Here is a 26,905-nt window from a genome sequence, read left to right as displayed (position 1 = left end):
TTGGTTGCTGGAAGTCTCCAGCAGACCTCTCCTCCTCAGCTCACCATAACATGCTCACTAGTCTTTGGCCGCCCTCCCCTTTGTCCCACATAGGGTTGGGTGATTTCCTATATTTATGTCGATGGTGATTTCCAACGTAGGGTTGGGTGATATGAAAAAAATTCTCAAGAGACATTTGTCAGTATTAAAAATGGAAGATGGGTTATAAATAGGGATGAAAAGGATAAACCAATGCCACCACATAATTTTTTCAACAAGTGAGACATACGGCTGCATCGGTAGCAGCCTACTCAATCGATAGGAAATATCCATGAATTCCTAGATTGATCAGTTGCGGAGTCATGGATCGGGTATCACGAGACTTGGAATCGGTAGGCAGCATCACATACGTGACAGCATCTCTTAAACAATACTGGGCTTTAAGCTGCCTGTGCCGCGTGGCTGCCTTGCTGGTGTTAGCATGAGTCATAGGCAAATGATAGTGTGGAAAATGGAGGAGGTGAAGGACAACAGTGTCAGCCTTAAAAGTGAATCTTTATTCACCCGTGACTACAGAAGTACAAAAATACGGAGCTAATGTTTTACTCGTGGATGAAAACGATGCGAAACGTGGGTTTAGAGCCTGGTTTAGATGTGGTGACTGCATGAGGAGATGGAGGAGAACGAAGTACAAAGTCATCCGTGTTAAAAAGGCCTGCAAAAATGAAACTGATTTAACACGGAAGTTTGAAATGTCTGATCTGTGTGATTAACTTATAGGCATAAAATATATATCACTCGTAAAAAAAATTATTAAAAAAAAACAATCAGTAAGGGCTTGGACTATAGCCAATGGTTGATAAACTCATCCAAATGCCCAACCTTAGTCCCACACACGTAAAACAGAGGGTGCACATTGATTGTTAGGAGAAACACACATTTATTCAATTACATCCTTAGAAAATCCCACAACATGGACCCCAGTTTAGGAAGCTCCATAGTTTGATTTTGTTTGAAGTTAACAAGTGATACGTTAGCTAACAGGTGCTATGTTAGCTAACAGGTGCTATGCTAGCTAACAAGTGCTACGTTTGCTAACAGGTGCTACATAGTGATGTGATCTAGAGCCCTGCACGGGCCTAAAATCTGAGCCAGTGTCCGGCCCGGCCCGACGGGATGGAGCCCCAGCCCGACCCGGTCCGAAAAGGTTTTCAGGATTCTCTGGCCCGACCCGAGCCCGATTTTTTTTAACCTTTCATAATGTTTTAGCGTGATAGAATGCTCAGCATTCTAATTATCTGCGAGAAGCGTTCTGCAGTAAAAAAAAAAAAAAAAAAAAAAGAAAAGAAAGAAAAGAAAGAAAGGAAGGAAAAACAGCATCAATGCAGCTTTTTTTCTAACAGAGCGTATTTTTCGAGTGGCAGATGAAATTTATGAACACTATATTAATTGGATGCATTTGTAAATTTAATCTGCTCTGAAAATGCGCTCTTGTGCAATTAGAAAAAAAAGCAGCATTCTAATTTTCTAACTGCAGAGCGCATTTTCTGAGGCAGATTAAATGAACGTCCCCAATTAACATAGCGTTTGTAAATTTAATCTGCCGCTCTGAAAATGCGCTCTCCAGTTAGAAAAAAAAACAGCAATGAATGCTGAATTTTTTTTTTACTGCAGAGCGAATTTATTCACAGAAAAATAGAATGCTGCCGTTTTCATGAGAATAAACAAATGGTTTCTGACATCAAAGTGGACATAAAATGGCAAATTAGAATAGGGGCACATGTTTCAATCAGCAGTTTGAGAATTCGTTTAGATAGGCGCATTTATAAACCACACAGACCTTAATTGAGCTTACGGTGCGTGAGAAGCAGGCAGGTGCTGCTCAAGTGTTCCAGTTGTTTTTTTTAATGAATTCGATTAAAAATAAAAGCACCCGGCCCGAGGTAATTACACAGTCGTTGGCCCGAAGCCCGGCCCTCGGGCCGACCCGAGGGCCTAGGGCTTCAGTGCAGGGCTCTAATGTGATCTTCTTGTTAATTACAGTTTCTGTTTTGTTTGATGGAAGTGAGCAATTTAGCCTCAAAATCAATAATGTGGTATTTATGATGTTACAACAAAAGGTAAATAAATAACAAGTCTAACAATTTTTGATACAAAGTCCACTTGTTACTTTTTCTGATTAATAGGGAGCCTAAGTCTCCCCTTCCAGTTGGCTCATGGGTCCTGGGAAGAACAAAAAAAATGAATGCAAGTCAACGGGGCTAAAACAGCTATTTTTTTATCCGCTTTGCCTTATGCCCTGGATCTCACATATGTTGTACTTATATTTAAATGAAAACGCATGACGGGTGTACCATGCCAGTCACATACTTTAAGATTTATCAGCTTGTAAAAGTTCTAAATTAGCATGACTACAAATCAGACATTGGCACGTCGCATAAATGACATCACCACAGATTCTCCTCTCCCCTAGCGTACCTGCTACTTATGTTATGTTTATTTATTTGGCAGATGCTTTTATCCAAAGTGACTTAAAATTTACAACCTATAGGGCATGTTGTGATCTGTGAGGGGAAACCGGAGTACCCGAGGAAACCCACGCATGCATGGGGAGAACACGCAACTCCACGCAGAAAGGCCGCAGCTGAGTTTCGAACCTGCAACCTACTTACCACATGGCCAGATTTATGGTGATTCTTTCCACCTGAAGGAATGATTTCAAGTTTGCTGAACTTACAGCCATTTTCCCTCTGTTTTTCTCTGTGTCTGGTTTGATGACGTCACTTTCGTGAAGCGCAATTGTAGTCCTGGACTTATTTTCACACAAAACCTAAAATTGCATTTCCCCCCCGTTCGAAAATGAGTGCGTTCTTGGTATGAAAATGCATCTTTAAAATTCACAGATGTCTTTTTCGTTCTTTCGGGGAACCCATGATCCAGAAGTAGATGGGTGTGACTTAGGGCTCCCTATAGTGCATGATGGCAGTGTGAAACTATTCATAAAACCCTTTGCACAACATGTTGTCTCATAATAAATGATTGTGTCCACTAGACAACATAAATGCGTTCTGACATCATATCCTTGATATTGTGATGGCAGACTTTTGTTTTAACCACATAAGATATTAAAATGTACTTTGATAATTTTGGGCACAACCCTAATTTATAACTTAAAAACACATATTGTGCAAATAAAAGGCAGTTAGTCCAATGTTAAGATGAAAAAAATTTTACGTGATGGCAGCGTTGATTTTGGCTGCTTTCTGACTAGCTGTTAGCACATGATTCCCGGAAAACATATCTGCTATTTCTCCAACCTGAGGCTGTTCAGAACCACAGCTAAGATAATAAATATGACTATTGCACAGAAATATGTTTAAAACTTTATGAAACACTCAATTTTAAAAGCATATCTTTTTTTCACAGTAATATGTTTTCAAAAAGTGTTTAAAAAGTACACAAACAGTTCACTACACTGAACAGAGTGATTCCTGTCTCTAACATCTCAAAGAAGGAGGAATGAATCACACTGAGAAAAGAAAAAGGCAGAAAACATCACCTAACCCGACCCTAAGCTCTTTATGATGAATCAGTGAGACTGTTAGTGAACATCATGAACTTAATATTCAACATGGGGCAGCAGTAGCTCAGGTGGTAGAGCGGGTTGCCTCATGATCGGAGGGTCATGGGTTCGATTCCAGCTCCCGCCAGGGATATCCTGCTGTTGTGTCCTTGGGCAAGACACTTCACCCAACTTGCCTGTGTTAGTGGTGGTCAGAGGGGCCGAAGGCGCCAAATGGCAGCCTCGCCTCTGTCAGACCGCCCCAGGACGGCTGTGGCTACAAGTAGCTTACCATCACTAGCAGTGTGTGAATGTGAGAGTGTGTGAAAGCGTCTTTGGGGGTCTTGAAAAGCGCTATATAAGTTCAATGCATTATTATTTTTATTAACATCCTCTTTTATCAGGTTTATGTATTTGATTCACCGCTGCTGTGCTTCCTGTTTTCAAACATCAGTGCTTTATAAACCAGGATGGTCTCAAAGACTCAGTAGTTTAAAGGACATGAGCTCATTGTGGAGGTTTCCTGAGGTCTTGTTTCACTGATGAACACAAACATGTCAGAGCTTTTGTCCTTCTCAACGTGGATCTAAGCTTTTAACTTCTTCTACAATTATTCTGCTATTTTTCAACTCCTCAACTTACATGTACATTTTCACACACGCTCAAAATGAAATGGACCAGCCATAACTTTATGAACCACTGTGCCAAAATCTTAAGCTGCTATGGATAAAAGAGGTTGTGTGTCTGAGTCACACGAGCTCCAGACCTAAACAGCTGACACCACCCACACCAAGACGGCTTCTGTCCACTTAGTTTGTCGGCAGTCGTACTTTTATGGCTGATTAGTGTAAATATTCACACGCAGACATGTTTTTGCTTTGGGCTGGTGTACATTCATGGCATTAATGGAGGAAGAAGGAGAGGGTTGAAGAAGTGAAGGTTTGGAGAGAGTAAAACTCACCCCTTCCTCTTCTCTGTGAGGGTTCAGCCTGTTGTAAACCGCCTCGATTACGCTTCGTCTGCAAACATTTAAAAAAAAGCACAAATTCTCTGCTTAGAGAAGAATCTGCAGCACAAAGCAGCTCTGTTCACGCTTCACAAACACATTTTGGTTAAAAGATGGATGGAACTATAACAGTTGATGATGTGCACATAAAGAAACAACATGGTCTCTTTATTGGTCTACTGGTGATGAATATTATCAAGCTGGTAATACACTTTCTTAAACGTTATCAGTGAATTTGCTGTTTAATATATATTTTTTATTCTTATGGAAATTGTGAAGTGACTTAAATGATCAGATTTGATACAAAACCGAAATCCAAATATATCTCAGCATCTGTAAGACTTTACCCAGAATAGATTGGGAGATTTTTGTTAGAAAGGTTGTTAGAGATTTAAAAAATAATTGGCTTTTTTATGCATGGTAGTACTCTTAAGTCCTAAAACTTATAAACAGTATTTCTGAATGATTTGATCTTAACAAATTTGTCTCAGATTAATGTATTTAGACAATAATGTAGAAATTACTGAAATTTTAAAGGAGCCATATCGTGCTATTTTAAACATTTGAGAGCAAAGGTAGGCACAATATATGATACAATATTACTGCTGGCACTACTGAGGTATCATTTATCTTAAATATGAATTACTGTTGTCAGCATGAATTTATACCAGGAAATAAAATGCTTCATTTCAGTGAAACTCCGCCCACGCCCGCTCCGACAAAATGCAACAGCAATGGCGTCTCCGGCCAGCCTGCTGTTGCATCGGCCTTGGTAGTCCAGTGGTTTAAGCACCTGGCTTTTGTCTCATTTTGCCATGTTCTAACGTTGGTATGACTCCCGGTGGCGTCGGCAGTAAATTATTTAGCCAGCTCAAGCAGATTTCATTTATTTAGATTTTGGTTTTATTGATTATTTTCTGTCAAATATTTTGTGTCTCTAAAGGCCTTTGAATTTGGTCACTTCTCAATGCAGAAGTCATTTATCTCAACAGAAAATCCAGGTTTCAGAACCGAGACCAGGCCAGCTTCAGGGAGAGGACAGATGCCTTATGACGGAAGCGGGCTACTTTTCCTGGAGGCAGGAAAATCTTTATATCGACCAAATTGAAGCAGAGGCAGGAAAATGCATGAATGCAGTCCAAAAAGGGTATGGGGGTATTTCTCATGAGAAAATGGCAATAAAACGTGGCAAAAAAGCTCCAAAAAGTGCATTTTTCATGACATGGCCCCTTTAACATGAAAACTGAAGCTTTGTTAACTTTTTGTCTCTTTCACATTTCAACATATGAAAAAAATAATACCAGTTCAAAAAGATCGTTTTCTAACACATCAGCAGGCTGTAGAAGGGCAGAAAGTTGGATTATTAAAAATAAAATGGGTTTGTGGAGCTAGAGGAAAATCTCTAATGGGATAATTATCACAGATCAATCCTAATGACATCTAGTGTGTGTGTGCGTGCGTGCGTGCGTTCTTGTACTTACCACATACTGAGGACCATTTTCACTATTTTCCCTACAATGTGAGGACAGTTTTCAAAGTGAGGATATTTTTGTGGTCCTCACTTTCTTTAGAAGCTTACCGGTTGGTTTTAGAGTTATGGTGTGAATTAAGTTTTAGCTAACTCATTCACTGCCATTGATGACAAAAGTCGTCATTTAAAATCCAACCGTTCACTGCCAATGACGATTAAAGTAGTCATTTGCATTTTTTTACTGTGTGGGCGTCGGAACGAGTCCCCGCACCGTGAGAACAAAGATCTCAGCTCTAAAGCCGATCTTCATCTGCGTTCGTCACACGTCACGTGATCAGGAAGCAGAAAATCCATGTGTTAGGAGATCGTTTTGGGCCGCTGCTGTAAAAAAAGTGAGGCGCGAACCGGAAAAGCTTCTGCCGATCACAATTCGACAACGGATTATGAAAGATCGGATAAAGCTCGAAACACATGGACTCTTCCTGATGTAAGAGGTGAGTCTCCACTTTGTTTTGGTTGTTTTGGTGTCGACATCATCCTAGCGCGCAACGTTCTGTGACTCTTAAAAAAACAGTAAAAACGGTGAGAAACGCTGGCAGCGAAGGGCTTTATCGATCAGGAAACGGCTGGCAGCGATGAGTTAAGGTTAGGAATTGATCAGCATTGGTTAGGGTATAGGTTAGGCATAATACAGTCACAAACATGAATGTAAGTCAATGGATGGTCCTCACTATGATAGAAAGACAGACGTGTGTGAAGAAAACACAGTTGATGGTATATTTACTTGCTGGCCAGGCCTCCGCCAGGTGGAAGGTTTGGGATGTTCTCTGAGGCGATGCTCCTTAGGACAGACACCAGATCAGGGACTCCGGCCTCCCCACAGTTTCCCAGAAGCTCTAGAGGTAAAGTCAAACAGTGCAGAGAAAATGTTAGCTCATGTAGTGCTGCAACACTTCAGCGTGATTCATACCGAGTTTGGTATTTTACCACTACCTTTTGCCACAGAGGTGAAAGAATTGAACAGAGAGGCTACTTCTTAGCTAATATTAGTGTAAACTGATGCAGACTGGTTACATTTTTGTAAAACAGCTTAGAATTTACGAATGTGCGTGTGTTTGAAATGCTAACCCTCTACACGAGTTTCTAGATATTTATCCAACTCTTCCTCCTTCTTCACAGCCTCCTCGGAGATCTTGGGTGCTCCAGGCAAGCACACCAACACCACGCTCATGTTGTCCCGGCTCCCCTGCAGGAAGACCAAAAGACCAGAGTTATCTCATAACATTAGCATAAATGCTACATCATAAAATGTGCAAAGAGGGAAACAAAAAACGTGCACACACACACACACACACGCGCGCACGCACGCACGCACACACACACACACACACACACACGAAGGACTGTGTCTTGTGCTTGATTCAAGATAGTTTGTCATTCTTTTCTGCTCAACACAGGCAATAGAAAACTTCACAACTCTCAAATTAAAGAGAACAAACGCTGATTACTGGAACCAAAAAGGGGAACCTTAATGTTCCGTGTTCATTAAAACAAGATATGATTTTTTAAAGTGTCATTATGATCTCATTATTCATATTCTGCTGCTAAGAACAACAGACGGAGTAAAAAAAAAAAAAGGGAATCCGCTGGCAGTAATTTCTGTCATCAAAGGGATAGAGGTGGTCAAGTTTGAACTTTTTGGCATTTTAAACATTTTGGAGAATTTTTTAACCCCATGTTTCAACTTCAACCAGAAAATGAAATGCACAATGCAAAGAGCGTCGTTTTTCCCAACAGGGCGATCTCTGATTTGAGAGTAGCAGCATAATCTAGGATTGTAACGCTAATCTAATATTTAATTTATGACTTTGTTTTTTAACATATGGCAGTGGAAGTTAAACAATTATTGATCTACAAACTGTTTTGTAATGTTCCACTAGTTTTGTCTTGTCCAACAAATCCAGCCTGGCTCTTTTCTTAGCCGTGGCGTGCTCTTGGCCCTCCCTAAAAGATTAAATCTAATCCACACCAGGCTGTGGCATGTTTCAGAGCTATAAAAGCCAAAATGAAATGTAAAATCAAGCCAGCAATCCAGTTATTGGGAGACACTGTTACTTAAAGACATTGGATAATCATTTACCACAGCTAAACAATGTTTTTCAATTCAGCACAAAAATGTTTAACTTTTGATCCCAATATTGAGGGCAGAGTTGATGTCTTCTGTCTTGATCACAGCTCTAACAGTGTTATTTCACTGTTTGCAAAGGAATTCATAAAAAATCTTAAAACATTCCTACGGGTACACAATTGTGTTCTTGTAAGTCACACAATCTTGTTTTGATGGCACATAATAAATGACAAATGTTCTTTCAAAATAGTGGCAGAGCTGTTGCAAGCGTCAGGAACCAGTCTCAAACCCATTTCAAATTGGACTCCATGAGTCAAAAGCACAAAAAAGTGAAACAACTTTGTAGGCGTTGGTAACAAAATTTTGTAGAAATTGATGGTTGATCTGATTATGGTTCCTCCAACTAGCTGCTAACATTTACAACCCAGTGAGTTTTATACTTCAGCTTTAATTCAAGATTCTAACCTGCAAGATCAAATGTGCTACTGTCTCCAAAGTAAAAAACATGTTTTTTATACTTTTATGGTAAATGCATATTATATGAGGAGAAGAAGGCTTACCTTATGAAGACAAGTGTCCACCACCGAGTTACCGATCTTCTCCAGGTCGTCACAAACCAGCAGTCGTGAGCGGACAAAATCACAAAGCTCTTCGTTGGACATGACATCCCAGATTCCATCACACGCCAGAACCACAAACTCATCTTCAGCTACCCGCTCTAACACACAAACCTCAGGCTCAGGACTCACTAATTGCTCTGTGGGGCCCTTACCATCCACACATTTGTAGTCATAGTCCCCAAGGGCCCGTGACACAGCCAGGGAGCCGTTTACCCTTTGGATCATGACTGAACCACCAGCATTCTGGATGCGCTCCTTTTCACGGGGGTTGCAGGGCTTGTGGTCCTGGGTGGAGAAGCCCACCTTACCGTCTCGACATAGCACGGCTCGTGAATCGCCGCAGTTAATGAAGTAGAGGTGTGTAGGGCTGAGCAACACGCACACGGCCGTTGATCCGCTGCGGTCCAGACCCTGCCGCAGGTCGGAGAAGTTGCGCATGTACTCATCAATGTTCAGGAAGCCCGAGCGGATCCCGTCTTTCACACCCTCTACTGAGCCAGAACCAGAACCGAACTCAGCCCCTCCTGATAAGATGTGTTCCAGAAGATGCCCAGAACAGTAGTTGGCCACTCGAGATCCAGCATGACCGTCGTAGACAGCAAAGAAAGACCAATCAGTGAGTCCATGGGGAAGGCCCACTACAGCTGTGTGGGCATCCTCCATTTCCACCCGCCAGCCCTGCATGGAGCTCAGGCCATAGCGGAGCCCGTTGCCTTCACCATGGGCACTATGCTTCTCAGTCTTCGGCTTGTCCAGGAATGCACCCATTGCTGCCTATAACTGAAAATCAGAAAAAGAAAGAGGAGAAATGAGGTAACAAACTGCATAATTACCAGCAAGAAAACCATAGGAGCTTAAAGCAAGGATGTGATTGGTCTTTTCAATTAATGCAAGGCTGTTATAAAAAAAATCATATCCCATTATAATAGCAAAATGATTAAAAGGATGCATATGAAGGGAGTGTGTTGCATTTATTACAGTAAATAATGAGAAAGTAACATCAAACTAAAGCATTGAACCATAAAACATGTTTTGCAGCTTCAGGAATGATTAAGACACCACTACACAGTCTGAACACTGTAAATGTTCTACGGTACCTAAAACGGCACAGTTTAAGATTTTTCATAGTGATTTGTGTCATCAGTGATAATCAGGAGCAGTGCTAGCCATTTGGGTGCCCTAAGTGCAAATGCTTTGTGGGTGGGGGCACCACTGGGGATAGAGGTCCATCATTATCTTGAGCAAATATTTTAGTTTTGTGTTGATTATGTCTATTAACATGTTATTATGATTACTATAATATGATTTTTCACGAGCCTGATCTTTGGGGCCACTTGGTGCCCTATGGACAGCGTGTGAGGCATGTGTGCAGAGTGCAGACACTGGCAATAATACCCATCACAAATGGGTAAAATAAGGCCCAAGAGCCAGAGGTGGCTTCTGGACCACATCAGTATGGTGCCTGATGTTTTCAGAAAAATAACTTGAGGAAAAAAAAAAGAGTTGAATATTACAATAAATCACTGAGAGATAACCTTAAACCATTTCAGTTCTGCTTTTATTTTTTAACATGCAGCAACAATCACTTTATATGTTTTCGAAGCTGAGCCTAACTTTAATTTGCCTGTTTTGCAAATAAGGATGTCCCGATACAACTTTTTCACTTCTGATTCGATACCGATATTGCAGCCTTCAGTATTGACTGGTACCGATATCAATCCGATATGATATAAACACAAATCATACATACTTTAACCTGTTTCGTAGTGTGGAATGTGTGAAAGGCTTGATCATTTGATATTACTAAATCTGAGAACAAGAGCCAGCAACAGTGAAATGAAAAAAACCATTGGTTGCAAAAATGTGAACCTTAATGGACTGTTTTTATCAGAGATTTTTGATGAAGTCCAATATAATCCGTGTTTTTGGGCCAATATCGAATTACTTCCAATATCGATATCGGAACAGGACATCCCCATTTGCAAAGTAAAAAAAAGAACAGAAACAATATGGGAAAAAAATGCATGACAAATAATGCTTTTTAAAAATAAATAAATTTTAAAAAAGCAACATTTTTGTATGTAACAATCATGCCATTCATTGACAGTAACTTTATTACTTTGGCATTTTATTGTATTGGACCTAGTGTGCCAACAAATTGGCTCGCAAAAACAAAAATCAAAAGAAGCACTGAAAGGGTCTTCCAACACAAAGAAGCTCTTCCAACACATTTGACAAAACTTCTCCCCTGACATTTTACTCAACGCTCTGGAGTACATGGTCGCAGATCCCCGTCTTTTGAACAGGTCTGAATTGGGACGCCGCAGCAGCAATACTCCGTTTCCCTGAGTTTCAGGTTCAACTAACGTTTAACCCTCAAGTTAGGTGACTGATAAGTGAAACTGAGCTGTACATTTTTGCAGACTGTCTGGCATCCCGCAATGGTGCTCGTCAAAACAAAAATGTCATTATTTTTCATTTAAAATATAGCTTTTAAAGGAAATACTGCGCCTTCATTCTGCACACATCTAAGCGCCCCGTGGAGGCATTATTTTAAATAATGTAGCTTTTTATTCAATTGTTCCATGTTTAACCTTTAATGTGCCAATAACTTAGTACGGAAAAATACAATGGGACATTCCCATCTGTACCGGGTCGGGCCGGGTAGCGTAGGTTGTTTACATATCTGGGTGGCCTGGTATTTTTCCGGGCCAACCAAGGCTCATTCTCAGCCCTCTTCTCGAGGGGGTCTGCTTCAGGCCGACCAGGGCCAACACACCCACTGCTGACAGCAAATTTTCACCTTCTATTAGAGCAAGCCTCTGATTGGTGGGTAGAATCAGCCCACATGGGCTTAAGACAAGGATGTGTGGAATCAACCGAGCCAGGCTGGGGCCGACTGGGGCTACCCGGCCCGGGCCGACCCGGTACAGATGGGAATGGCCCACAAGTAATGGGGAGCATTTTACAAATGAGGTAACCTGTTGGTCTGGAAGCAATTAAAAAAAAACTAAACAAAACAGTCTCCTGTTTGAGACACCGAGAGCACAACGGGTGTGCATTATTACTCAAGTTCACAAGCAGGTTGCAGGCAGTGAGAAATATCTGCCAGAGAAAGTAAAGCATCCTTTATCCTGAAGCACTTTCACCTGAAGAGGTTAAAGTTTACAACAAGACATGTGAAGAACAGCACAGCACAGGAAATAAGTCCTCACTACACAAGTTTCATCTGCTGGCAAAACATCCACTAAAAGCTTTCCACCTACTCCACACAGGTTTTAATAAATCACTCATTCATGATGCACTTTGGAGATTGGAAACAAATCAAATACAGGGCATGATTCTGACAGGTTTGAATGACTTTCATCACTAAACTAATATTAAATAGCATCAAATATGCATTCAGGTTTGTGAACTTTCATAAAAACTTCTGTTTTGTTAAAAAAAAGTTTTATAAAATGTCTTTTTATGGTTGTCTATCAGTTAAAATCAGAAGCTATTTGAAAATTTGTGATAAAATGTCAGATTTAAAATGTAAAATGGTGGAAATGCAGATAAACTTACATAAAAGAATAACCTGACCAAATAATAGAAATATTGCATCTTAATCCTTTAGGCATCATTTAACCAACCATAACTCCATCTTGTTTATTGGTTCTAAACAGAACTCCTACCTTAGCAGCCACATTGCTTAAAACAATGAATAGAGGTAAACAGATGTTGATTTTACAGTAAGCTTTACTTCCCACATGACTGTGCATGTGCCACGACAAACGTGCCCAAAAAAGGCTGTTGCATGCAAGGAGTGACTGTGGCTGGTTTCTGAGGAAGGTGTGTGTGTTTTTGTGTGCTCTGCGCATGCGCGTGGTGTCAGTCTGCGTATGAGAAAAAAAGATTCTCTATAAATACGCCAAGCCAGTTCAGATTTCATGACCGCCGTGAGACAGCAAGGACAGACCATTCACATTTCTCCTGCTTTCCAGCCACATGATTGGACTAATAAAAACGCTCTAAAGCTAACTGTCACCACTTCGACTGCCCCCTTTTATTTAATGTGGAAGGGTGTTCACATGTGTGCATGGGAGAGAGGCAAATCCGTTACATTCACCGGCAGTGATTCTCTCTAAAAATAAAACAAACACACTGCCATTGCCTAGCAACCGCCCACCCTGCAGTGCAAACATCCAGGCTAGGCTTCATTCAGTGACATCCCCCTCCTAGTGCCGTTCTCTCACACTCACACACATTCAGCTGCTTGGTAGCGAGAGGAAGGAGGAGTTGCATCATCCAGCCATTAAAGCAGCCGCCTTCTGAAAGGTGTCGTGCAGACTGCTAGAAGACATGCAGATACTGTGAGATTTCACCGGCTGCAGATGAAAACCAAGTTAAAGTAGGAGTACGGAACAGAAACATCGAGAAATTAGTTTCATGAAGACGTCAGACCAAAACTAAGGACTCTCGACCACTTAACCCAAACAAAACTGCTGTCACCAATGCCACAACCGCAGCTTGAATCCAACACCCCAGATGTAAAACACATGCTTGCCAAAAAAAACATGGCCTTTCAAGAGGGAAGTGGAACGTCAGAGATTACATAATGCTGCAGAGAATCCAAATGTTGCTCTGAAAACAAGCACATTCACACAAAACGCCTAATGCCGTCCTGGAAGAAAGGGATGGCTCCCAGGGCTAATGTCACATTGGTGCTCCGAGGTTTTAATTAATAGCAATGAATTGTTTTTTACTTCCTAACAGGAAGATGTCCTTCAAGACAAAACACTTAAAAATTACTGAAGGTTATTTGATCATTTGCTTGATGAATTAGAATGATCCACCTTTTAAACGTTGCTGAATGAGGAGTACCTAAAGGTAAAAGCCTGATAAATATGGCATGATCATGTGGTATTCCCACATATTTACACAGTGAAAGGAACCGTGTGAAAGCAGCCTTAAACTAACAGCCCCTAAGAAGCTGGTGGAAGAGTGAGTGGGAACTACAGAGGGTACACTGAGTCACATTTCATCGCTGCGTCTGAAGTAGCCTCTGGAATTGAACAACTGGCTGTAAAATCCTTGTGACATTTTCAATTTGAATTACTGGCTTTGAAGCAGGCCAGCCTGAAATGAGACGCGCTGAGTAATTGGTCCTTAATCTCACAGTAGTTTCTTCTACAGCCACACCTTACTCTTCTATCCACATTACACACCTCCATGTTATGTTGCAGCCTTGTTTTAAATCTAAATAACATCCTTAGGTAATAAATGGACCTAGTGTGAAAGCTGTTATAGTTTACTATAAACAAACCCTACCCTTTCCTCCATTTTTCATTATATTGACATTACAGACTAAAGTGCAAGGACTGCTGCAAACAGGCATCATAGTCAATTATGTTGACCAAGAGAATGGTTCCATAACGTGGGAATCTGTACCCAATTTCAACCCAATAGAACACAAAGTTTGAGGTTTTTGAGATAACCCCTATAATTGGTCCTATTATTTATTATAAATCGATGTCATTTTTATCTATTCAAGACATATTTTCTATGAGTTTAGAATTGGTACACGCCAACTGAAAAAGCAACAGTTTACTTCTACACCACTTTAGTTCATCCCATATGAGCTGCAATCAAAATGCTATTATAACCGATAAACCAGAGCTGCTATGTGCTTTAGTCTTGAGTGAGCAGATTTACAAAGGTGTCAGAAGTACAGAAAGTCTTTATTTAAAAAATGTTAAATGAAAAGTGGTTAGAAGATTGGTTTGTACACTCTGCTAACTTTCTTTGGTAAAAGGTAAACGGCCAAGAGCTATATTGACCCTTTGCACGTGGCGTCACGTTGTTCATGGGACTGCGCTCTTTGCCATGACAGAGAAACAGCTTACACACGCTGAAACTGCTGTAAATCTAAACAGGCTAGTTTATGGCCTTTTATCACTTATATTTAAGTGACTTGACAGTAAAATGGTAATAGTTTGCTGAGTAGTTGGCTGCAACAGACATGGGTGTAAACTCATCTTGTCTTTTTTTAAAACTTTGATGGAGACTAAAGACGGGGATTAACAACAGCTGGCAGTAAAACAGACTAGCAGATCCTTTAAGTATTTTTGGATTTGCAGCGAACACGTTTTACTGAATACCGTTCACGTTCACAAAGTTCATGAGGAAGACAGGGACTGACCGTGATTACCTTAAATGATAGATGTGATGTGTGTACATTATTTAGTATTGATAATCCTAAATTTCTCTACGGAGGGAGGTTGAGGAGACTGTATACAGGAGCAGCTGACCCTCTGGTTTGCTGGTGGTGGTCCCTCTGACCACCACCAGCAAACGAGGAGTGCGAAGCGTCTTGCCCGAGGAGACGACTGACATGGACAGCACCTGGGGTTGAAATGGCAACCCACCGGTTACAGGGTGAAGTCTTAACCCCATTAGCCGTCACTCCTTTAGCCAGTGGTGGCTCGTCCATAGGGAGCACTAGGGATCTATAAATTTTAACATTTCTTCTGAATTATCAACATAATTAGAATGAAGATCACTTCAAGAGTGACTTTGTTACTTTGCAGCGGCAGTTCTTATTTTCAACAGCAGGTGTCACTGATGAAAATGTGGCATCACTAAACAGCAGAAATTAAAGTTAAAGTTAAAGTCCCATTAGTTGTCACACACACTGATGTGTGTGCGAAATTTGTTCTCCGCATTTGACCCATCCCCTGGGGGAGCGGTGAGCTGCAGACACAGCCGCGCTCGGGAACCATTTGGTGGTTTAACCCCCCCAATCCAACCCCTTAATGCTGAGTGTCAAGCAGGGAGGCATTGGGCCCCATTTTTTCAAAGTCTTTGGTATGACCCGACCAGGAATCGAACCCTGATCTCCCAGTCTCAGGGCGGACACTCCACCACTAGGTCACTGAGCTGGTAATGACAGCAGAGGAAGAGTTGTACAATGTAAAAGGTGTCTGAGGGGAGATCTATGATGGGAGTTGGTGCACAAATATATTTACACTTTCAACACTGTTGATAGTTTTATTTCTGAAGACTTTCTCTGTGAAACTAACTACAGACCTTTAACGCAATCAATTAATGAACCAAAAAGACAAAATGAACCAGTGAGTCTGTAGATCATAAAACCTGCATCTGTAGGACTGACTGATTAACTAATCTAATCATGTTGTGTGCGCGGTCTGAAAATCAGCATGAATCAAATCTTTGCCCCACTAGAGCCTGCAGTCCGGATTTTACAGCTTCACATTTAATTAGGAAGAAAATAACTAACATTTAATCAAACAAATGTATACATAATAGATGCAATATATTCAAGGCAGAAATTACTTTGAGGAAAAAAAGCATTTGGATTAATGAATTAATCAACAAATGACTAAATATAACATTGTCTCTAAAAGTTGCTGCTGTGGCAGCCCTAAAAGCTGCACAGCCATGTAAAAGCTCTTTACTATAAACCTTGGTGACACCTAAAACAGATCTTTATCTACCAGCATGAGACAAGAATAGATGAATGTTGTTTTTGAGCTTTAAATGGATAGCTTTGAGCAAAACAGATTCCCTCTAATGGAATCTCACAAACGTCACAAGAACCCAGCTGCTTCACAAAGTAAGCAAATAGTGGGAAAACAAAGAAGTCAAAACTATCTCTTTACCAGCTCCATAACAACATCATCTAAAAAACAGTTCCCTCTAGTAGCTGGTACACTAACCTACGTATATGCTAAATTACAGGGATGTCCCAATACAACTTTTTCACTTCCGATACGATACCGATATTGCAGCCTTCAGTAGTGACTGATACCAATGTCAATCTGATATATCAGCACAATTCATACACACTTCTACCTATCTCCTAGTGTGGATATATAAAAGTCTTGCTCATGTGATATTACTCAATCGAAGAACAAGAGCCAATAAAAGTAAGTATGAAAAAAAATGACATTTTTTTTATTAAAATGTGAACCTTAACAGACCGCTTATATCGGAGATTTTTGATGCCATCCGATATAATCCGATACACTGTTTTTGGTCCAATATCGAATTACTTCTGATATCGATATCGGAAAGGGACATCCCTACTAAATTAACTATTTTATTTAAGTTCCTTTTAAAGTTGAGCTTGTTAGTTTATCTGTTTGCCAGCAGTGTTTAGTATTATGCCACAAGGTTTTGTTTTGGAAATGAGCTGGTCAGATATGATTTACACTGGGAATGATGGAAAGTGAGGGTCACAATGTTTACTATGACCTAAAAAACTGTGCTGTAATGTCAAAAGAAGAAGAAATTCACACGTCATCAAAAACTACTTAAGCAACTCTGAGTTGTGATTTCCAACTAGCCTAAAGGCCCTGAACATGATCTGAACCTGTGAACTCTAACTCATCTGCATCACAGCTCCTTCCAGAAGAAAATCCCAGGAGGTTTCTGATTACAGCAGCATTATAGTCCATAACATGGAAATAGAGAGCTGAGGAAACATGCTTCATGCTTCCATCTGCTGAAAAGCTTTATGGGGATGAAGATTTCATTTTTCAGCATGACCTGGCACCTGCTCACAGTGCCAAAACCACTGGTAGATGGTTAACTGACCATGGTATTACTGTGCTCAATTGGCCTGCCAACTCTCCTGACCTGAACCCCATAGAGAATCTGTGGGATATTGTGAAGAGAAAGTTGAGAGATGCAAGACCCAACACTCTGGATGAGCTTAAGGCCGCTATCAAAGCATCCTGGGCCTCCATAACACCTCAGCAGTGCCACAGGCTGACTGCCTCCATGCCACGCCGCATTGAAGCAGTAATTTCTGCAAAAGGATTCCCGACCAAGTATTGAGTGCATAACTGAACATAATTATTTGAAGGCTGACCTTTTTTTGTATTAAAAACACTTTTCTGTTATTGGTTGGATGACATACGCTAATTTTTTGAGATAGGAATTTTGGGTTTTCATGAGCTGTATGCCGAAATCATCAATATTAGAAACAGTAAAAGGCTGGAACTACTTCAGTTGTGTGTAATGAATCTAATATATATGAAAGTCTAATGTTTATCAGTACATTACAGACAATAATGAACTTCATCACAATATGCAAATTTTTTGAGAAGGACCTGTAATACACACAGTTCACTAGGTGACAAAAATTAGGGCAGCAGAACAAAATGAGGGACTTTGAACATGGTACATAAAACGTTACTTTTACAGCATAAATATACAATATACAAATACTAAATACTGGCTGATAAAATTGGAAAATCTTTCAAGAAATATGCAGCCAGAAATGCACCTGTTTCAGCACGGAGAATTTAGCTGGAGGAGAAATTAACTTCAGCCGACAGGATTTGGAGGCTTATTTCCTGATAAATGGACATCTTGCCACTGATTGGCTAACAAAAAACATGGCTCTACAACTGACTATTTGCTCTGCAGCGCTGATATTTTATTTCGACAAATAACACTGGCTGCATGGTGGCGCAGTTGTTAGCACTGTTGCCTCGCAGCACGAAGGTCGCAGGTTCGAAACTCAGCTGCTGCCTTTCTGCGTGGAGTTGCGTGTTCTCCCCATGCATGCGTGGGTTTCCTCCGGGTACTCCGGTTTCCCCCACAGATCACAACATGCCCTATAGTTATAAATTGTAAGTCGCTTTGGATTAAAGCGTCTACCAAATAAATAAACATGATAAACATAAACACAAGCGTGGAGGAGTTCTGTCATGTGGTAGTGTTGCTAGTGGTTAGCTTCTGCTAGCCTCTGCAGTTTTCTGGACGTTTAACTAACAACAGCCTTCCCCGTCACGAGCCAAGATGGGTAAATCCAACCAACAGCCTGACGTAGATCTGTTGGGCTTTTCAAATCCTGCAGTTCCGCCATCTATTTCCTCTCAGAAATTAATGCAGTAGATTATTATTTAGGTTTATAGGACAATTCTCACATTCAGCCGGCATGTTGAACAGCTGATAAACCAATCATTTTGAAAAATAATAAGGAGAAAATGGTTTCTCGTTGAAAGACCTCTTTAAGAAAAAGGATTATCAAAGTTCAGCTTGAAAAACTTTCCAAAAGAAAAGTGTCTGGTATGAAGAAGACAACATTTTGAAGTGCACATCAATCAAAATGCTTGAAAGAAGCACTCTTGCTACATCCGCAGAGACCAGAGATGATCTCTGATGGATTACTGAAAACATTTCTTTGTCACGGACTCAGAGCTAATTGTAAACAGTCTGAAAACTGTGGTTTTGAGGAAGTTAATTCTAATTTTATTTTGGCAAGTTAAAAGAAGCTCGTCGGTCAATATGCCTGATAATTAGAAATTTTTCTCTGGACAGTATTAAAACATGTCTGTAATGTCCGAATGTCTGACGTGTTTTTGCAAACACTGTTGTTTAAAAATGGCGGGTCAGAATAAATGGTAAATGGCCTGTATTTGATATAGCGCCTTCTAGATTCCTGAAGCCCCCAAGGCCTTTACAACACAATCAGTCATTCACCCATTCACACACACATTCACACACTGGTGGTGATGAGCTACAATGTAGCCGCAGCTGCCCTGGGGCGCACTGACAGAGGCGAGGCTGCCGAGCACTGGCGCCACCGGTCCAACCGACAACCACCAGCAGGAAACGTGGGTTAAGTGTCTTGCGACACAACGACAGTGACAGACTGAGCGGGGCTCGAACCTGCAACCTTCCGATTACGGGGCGAGCACTTAACTCCTGTGCCACCTTGTTGAATAAAACTTCAGCAAGACCAAGTAGACTGAAAAATTATTTTACTTGTTATCTTTGAAAGATGATCGGTCACTTGAGTTTCACATACAGGCTGAATGTGAAAATAGTCTTCTAGCCCTATTTCCTGCATTAGCTTCTGATAGAAACTAGACAGGGAAACACTGGTGTCAAAAAATGTCTCTCAGATCTATGTCACACTGTCAATATTCATGGACTCACCCATCTGGGCTGTTGTTGGTTTAGCGTCCAGGAGAGAGTATAGCACATTTCGGCTAGTAGAAGCTAACCATTAGCATTAGCAACTCCACCACATGGCAGAACTCCTCCAGGCTTGTAATTTGTGGAGATAAAACATCAACATTGCAAAGCAAAGTGAGTGAGTGGTAGAGTTGTGTTGCTGTTAGTAAATCAGAAGTGAGATAATCAAATAACAGGAAATGATGAATAAGAGTCCAAATCCTACTGTCTTCTGCTCCTGTTACCTTCTACCTCCTGAAACTGGAGCGCAAGAGCTCTTTTTCCCATAGATACAGACTTCATTTATAATAGAGACCACAGCAAATGTCATGAAAAAACATGTAAACTTGGTCTTTAGAGATCAACACCAAATAAATCCAGCTCAGGCCAATGAAGTTCATTCTATTACTTAATGGCAATGATAACTTTTTGATAATCTATAGAAACAAAGTAATTCAATTACTATGTTACATTTAGCATTTTGAGTATGATTTGATGCCTTTAGAGCAGCGCTAACACTCGTAGCACAGCCTTCCATGGTGACTGCTGACTCAGATAAGATTATCACCTACTGAACTCCTCTTGTATCTGACAGCTAGAGCACAAGCCCAGCACTAAGGGAAGTCCTACCACTACTCACCAGTGTACTTTAACTGCTGTTTAATATAATGGAGAAACTGAACATGGATGCTACATTTCAGCACTGCATAATGCAACACTTATGAAATTCACTATAATTCTTAGCTTTGGTGACATACTGCTTTAATATTGGGTGGTAATATGAAATAATTTATTCATCTTAGATCATTTAAAATGTGTCAACTTCAATGGTGATACTATAAGAGGTGGAAGAGTAGAATGAACAAATGGCAGTCAGAACTTGACTTTTTTATTTCTTAAGAATCAGATTTGGATAACTGCTATTTCGACCCCTATTTCTCTTAGAAAATGCATCCAACTCGAACTCCTCCCACTTCAATAATGATAAATGGTTGATAGCTACAGGTATGCGCAGAAACAAAAGCAGGGTTTCCCCCAGCGCTTTATAAGCCTGGTGGCCCGTGAGGCTTTGCTTGGCCACCCGTCAGGCTAAGCGTCATGCCCCGCCCCCCTCCCCAACCCTACCGTGTCCGCCGACACGAACGGCGCAACGAAACTAGAGCCCTCCATCAGCTGATACTGGTGAGAAACAGATGCAGAACGTGTGCATCCCCCCACCCCCACCCCCGCTCTCACGGAGGAGCGCTGCGGGACTGAGCTTTGTCTATGGGTCATAGCCAGGCTGGCTTGGCAGGCTATCATATACAAAGACTTATGTCTTGATATTAAGTCATCGCAATTTGGAAATGTTGTATTCATAATTCCTTATGAATTCTTTGGCTTATGCACTGCTTCACCAAAACATACCAAAAAGTTTAAAGTGACAATTAGCGATGCACCGATATGAACTATTTGGGCCGACACCGATATCCATCCATCCATTTTCTGAACCCACTTGTCCACGTAGGTAAACAAAAACTAAACTATCAAGCTAATCTTGTCTTAAACAGTTTATTTTGCTGCTGGAGCAGATTAAGACGCCTCATACTCAGATCGTTGTTGCTGGTTTCATCATCACCCAGTTACCCATCCCATTTAGTGAAGTGGACCCAAACTTCAGAATGCTTCCTCTCTGCCATGCTGCTTTATTTAACAGCTCGCCCACAGTGACTGACGACATTACGCTCTTGTGCCGGCGTGCAGCACAAGTACCAAAACAAGGCACCGTTTCATGACGTGAATCGGTACTCAGTCGGTACTATGGAATTTGGTTGGTGCTTTAAAAAGTACCAAATTCGGTTCCCATTCCTAATGACACCTCCTGCTTGCATCTGACTCCTAATTTGTCTGGTAAAATAAAGAAATGTCAGTGTAATTATTTAGTTCAATGTAAGAAACTTAAGTGTTTTTTTTAGAAACCGTGGCCTCCAGAATGTGCTTATAAGCACACAATCGCAAGCAGCGCTGTTTATTTAATGCCAGATGGTCTGCTGCACAACAATTTCTGAGTCTGATGGACATTTCATTTGTCATCCCGCTGTCTTTTTACCTTTTGTTCATCAATGTAATGAGTGTGGGACTTTAGTTGTGTGTCAGAATTATATTAAAAGAGTATACGGAAAAAAGTATTCCTATTTATAGAGCGAGGGCAAATGTTTGTGTGCGGGGTTGGTTTCTGGTTAACCAGCTATTAATCGTTAAGGAGCATCAATAGCCGGTTATAGAAATTTTGGAAAACGTGCATTCCTATGGCTTTGTAACATATAACCATAAAAATTGTGTCTAAAATGCATGGGCACAGGTTAGTCTCTGACCGAGGCCATATTAGATGCCACATTTCCTTCAACAGAAACCCGTGAGGACAAAATGCATTTACCGATTTGTAACTAGTGGTTACAAAACTTTCACCATTCATAAACATCGTTGTTTTACACATTTACCTCTTCACTCGTTGCCAGCTGGTGTGCTTGTCATTTTACTGGAGGTAGAATGATCTGACACAGTACATGTTCGAAAATTGTGCTCCCACGGATTTTAAACCCTAACGACCTCCCGTTGGTAAGATCTTACTCGGACACAAAAATACCACTTGATTGCAATGGTTTAGATAACTACTGCCCCCTATCGCCTAGGGATGCTCAGATCAGGGAATATACAAACTGTCACTTTAAATTAAACACTTCATATCAACTCACTGTCAACAAGGAATAAACTTAAATATGTTTGTAAACACATTGCAAAAGTAACAATGCAAACATGTGCTTCTGCAAAATCAATAACAAAACTTACTATTTAAATAGCTGACCAGCACGGAATTAATACCATGATTACATAATTGTTGATAGCTTCACAGACAAATTTTTTTATTAAATATAAATAAATAAATAAATAAAATAGACAGTGACCTCCAAAGGTTTCAACTTCTAACTCATTAATAGTGCCAGAGAGAGTAAAAGTAAACATTCCTGTTCAATCAAGTAAACAAGGCTCATGACAAGCCAAACGACTGCAACAATTATTCTATTTCAATCTATGTATACTGTCATGTAGTCTCGTAAAACATTTTAGGCAAAAAGGCTTGCAAAGCTGACATTGCTTGGCATAAAGATACCATAATAAATGTGTTCTACGAAAATAATTACTGAAGTTAGCAAGTGTGAGATGTCTAGAAAACTCTGAGTGCATATTTAAACCCATTTCTAAAGCTAAAAATGGTTGAATCTGTAACACCTAATTTGCTAGTATCAAAACCCAAAGCTTTAACTAAATAGTCTTTATCGTATCAGCTACCTTTTATAATGATAAACACAATTTTGATGGATTCAATTCAACTTACTTTAAGAAATCCCCTATTAAATGAGTGTAAAAATAACAAATTTATAAATATTTACATATTTTTCTGACAACTCATTATGTGAAACACGCACCCCTAACTGACTTTGGGGACAGTTTGATTTGAAATTTTATACTAACTTATTTCATTCAGTAATTAATTTAGAAGGTTGACACAGCTAACATTTATTTCAATGTCATCAGGAAAACAGTCCAATCTCGTCTCTTTGTAACCCTTGTGCTATTGCGCATCTGCTTCATTTTCCTCGGTTATTTACATTAACAGGTTAAAAAAACTGTCCACTAAATTGTCATTAGCTTGTTGTAGCTAGAGCAGCTATATCGTTACCATGCTAGATTAGCTCACCTGGGACTAGACTAAATACTGGAAAACCGATCTGCCTTTAAACAGTTTACATAGCCTTAAATTCGTTGACTCTCAAATAGCTTGATAATTGAAACTATGTTCCTTGTACTAAAGCTTCTTGAAAGGATTGATTTTAGTATAACATCACTATATGCGCAAAAATTGTTGACTTTGCGCAAATCATGAGGTATTTTGAAAATGCGTTGGTCTGACATATCAGTCTACTAACACACATACAGCTTCCATCCACTTAACACGGATCCTTCAGTGAAAGGGCCTGTTTGGCTGATGTGTTAATGTGAGCTAACGTTAGCTAGTGTGCTAACAGCTCTTTGGCTTGTCAAACTCAAGCTAATGACGTTAGCTGAAATACTAGCATGCTACTTACATTTTCCTGCTGCTCTGCGCCTGAAGATCCAATCCTGATAATCGGACTCTGATTTATGCGAAGATGTGTCGGTGACCAAGCTACCTACACAGGTGATGTTGGCCAGCTAGCTGTGCTATACTATTCCTTCGTTAACAAAAATAATCGAGATTGGCCTCAGTTGAGCGGCGATAATTCGTTTCTTGGTGGTTCCCTGCTTGGACAGCGTTGATTTTTACGCATGTTGGACGCCAGTTCTGTCTTTCACAGTAAGTGAAGACAATTGCGATCGTTCCAAAGCAAGTATTTGGAACGTGAAAATGTGTTATGCTATTATACAACACTGATAAATCTAGCACTTTCTTCCATTGAAAGGCCACAGAGCTATCCTTCGACTTTGGGTGCTGAACAAGAGGAGGTACTATTTTTGGCAGCTGCGCAGTGATTGGCTAAATTTTGTGGGCAAAACATCGTCTAATTGGTTAAAACTTGTGTCAATTAGCTCTGCCCCTAGTTCATTCTACGTGCTCATTGGTCTATTACAAAGTTCTACTACGTACTGGAAATGCGGGGTACACTCGTCAAAGGCTTCCGGCGTGTGCCAAAATCTCACTGGATGAGCGGAGTTTGTATTTAACTGGAAATGTATCTGCGAGGCCGAAATAGACTGACCCATCCACAGCGAAACTGAAGATACATTTGAAATAAACAATGGACATTTTCAAGACATTTTCAATCATATTGTATTATTTGTGAAGTGTCATGGATAAGTCCAGACGTACTGAATTATAAAATAAGCACAACATGCAGTACAGCGTGGATAATTCAAGAGGTTCCTATGTGAGGCTTTCCTTTACAAAATTTAGACTGAATCATTTAAAGTTTCAAAGTTTTGTACTAATGAAAATGAGGATTGGTGACGATCTTTAACTTTGATGTCTTAAAATAAAAAGATACGCCTGTTACCATCTATATTGATAAACAAATTCAAAATAATGCTTCTGTTATAAGACTGCCTAATTTTATGCATATTTTTAGATGACTGGTGTGAAACATGGGAAAGCATAGGCAAAAGATGAATGTTCTAAAACCTCAGGACACCCCTTTTGTACTGGAAGAACGGTTTTAACTTGTGACTTAAATATGACAATTTTCATGTCAGCATCTATTAGGCTGTCTGGGTCATTACAATGAGATGTGACTTTTTTAAGGAGTTTCATGAATCAGTTGCTCATGATTTAAACAATGGATAAGCAGAAGAAAATGGATGGATGGATCCAAGCAACAGAAACCAAAGTCTGGTTTCCATTTCAAAACTCCAAGACATCCACATACATACATATACAGTGAAGAACATAAGTATATAAACACTGTGATTTTGCACGTTCTCCCACTTACTTACTGAATTTCACATTGTAGGCTCACAGTGTCATTTGAAAAATCAGGAAATCACAATGTATGATTTTCAAAGAATTTATTTGTATTGTACTGCTACACATATTTGAAAATCTGAGAAAATCAGTGTTAATATTTGGTACAGAAGCTTTTGTTTGCAATAACAGAGGTCAAACATTTCCTGTAGTTTTTGACCAGGTTTGCACACACTGCAACAGGGATTTGGACCACTCCTCCTCACAGATCTCCCTCCAGATCTGTCAGGGGGACCCCACGCACCCAGCTGTGAAGCCAACACCGAAATGACAAAAATTGCAGTTCCACCCTCATCTGCTAGGGGCCGGCACCAGAAGCAAGCAAATCCTCATTTGACTCTTTTGTTAAAAAGATACTTTGCAACTTTTCATATTTTTAAATTGTTTTCTTGAGCCAGTATGTCCTAAAATTACTCTTTACATGTTTAATGAAACTAGAAGGCAAGAAGAACAGTTCTTTACAAGGAGTCATCTCTCATTGTTCACTTTGAAAACCCATTCAAAAGATTTGATTAGTTTGTGAACGTCACATCGCTAAATAGGTCAAGTCAAGACAACTGAGGAGGATGCATTTTTTGTCACGCTTCCATTGAGGTGTGATGCTTTAAATTATGAATAATTTGATTTGGTTGACAGGTAGCATGAGCGTCAGAGCTAGCAGCTAGCATCAGGGAAGGCCTCAGCCTCTTTAATAGATGTAAAGTCATTGCAACTCTCAGCTGAGCAGCGCAACCTCCTGGCTCACATGCAAGGCTCTAGTTGTCCTGGCTGCCTGTAGATCTCTCTGAGGGAGACCACAGAAATGATGAAGCTTTTGAGTGCTTCACTTTTGAGTCGCACAACCGCGTTTTTATGGCTAAAAGTGCCCAAAAACATCCGCTCGCTTCAGGTTAGTGTTTGGGTGTCATGTCAATCATTTGCTCCCACCCTCACAGCCCCACTCAGCTCCACCGCTTTTCCCATTGTTGGATTGTCTGGGCATAACAAGATGTGTGACACGGCCAAGGTGGTGGTTGTTCTGTCCCCATAGCAGAAAAGCACACTGTTTCCACCCTTGTGCTTCACAGTAAGGGTGGTGTTATGGGATGAAACTCATCTTTCTTCTTCCTCCAAACACAAAAAGTGGAGTTCAAACCCAAAAGTTCTATTTTGGTCTCATTTGACCACATGCCTTTCTCCCAAGCCTCATCTGGATCATCCACATGGTTCTTGGCAAACTTCAGATGGGCCTGGACATGTGATGACTTGAGCAGGAGAAGCAACCATGACGGCGTAGTGTTCTACCAACAGTGACCTTTGAACCTGTGGTCTCAGCTCTTTTCATTTCATTGACCAGCTCCTCCCATGTAGTTCTGGGCTGATCCCTCACCTTTTTAATCATCAGAGATACCCTACGAGGTAAGATCTTGCATGAAGTGAAGCCACTGTCCAAGGGAGACTGACAGTCGTCTTTAGTGTCTTCCATTTTCTAAAAACTTCTTTGTAACATTTGATCTATTTTCAAAAAGCTGCTTGAAAGTTGGCCCATAGCTCTTTCCAGCATTGTGGTGGTCCACAATTTTGTCTCTGGTGTCCTTTGACAGCACTTTGGTCTTGCCCATGGTTGTAGTTGGATTCTCATTGACTGTGGGG

General features: G+C 40.5%; 1 protein-coding gene across 2 annotated transcripts in view; it reads right to left on the bottom strand.

The window, feature by feature from the left end:
* ppm1bb (protein phosphatase, Mg2+/Mn2+ dependent, 1Bb) overlaps nt 1-24,097 on the bottom strand; it is a 29,668-nt gene extending 5,571 nt beyond the window's left edge. For both annotated transcript variants that reach the window (XM_015962921.3, XM_015962920.3), the window contains exons 1-5: nt 23,865-24,097; nt 8,707-9,546; nt 7,147-7,264; nt 6,803-6,914; nt 4,503-4,560 (exon numbers count right to left, since the gene is read on the bottom strand). In XM_015962921.3, the coding sequence (XP_015818407.1) occupies nt 4,503-4,560; nt 6,803-6,914; nt 7,147-7,264; nt 8,707-9,534 (1,116 nt within the window). In that variant the 5' untranslated portion in view covers nt 9,535-9,546; nt 23,865-24,097. The remainder of the gene's footprint in view (nt 1-4,502; nt 4,561-6,802; nt 6,915-7,146; nt 7,265-8,706; nt 9,547-23,864) is intronic.
* Between the last annotated feature and the right edge of the window lie 2,808 nt (nt 24,098-26,905).

Source organism: Nothobranchius furzeri, chromosome 16, assembly GCF_043380555.1.
Source record: "Nothobranchius furzeri strain GRZ-AD chromosome 16, NfurGRZ-RIMD1, whole genome shotgun sequence".
Lineage (NCBI taxonomy): Eukaryota > Metazoa > Chordata > Actinopteri > Cyprinodontiformes > Nothobranchiidae > Nothobranchius > Nothobranchius furzeri.
The sequence above is the reverse complement of the archived record's forward strand: the minus strand, read 5'-3'. Positions and strand labels throughout refer to the sequence as shown.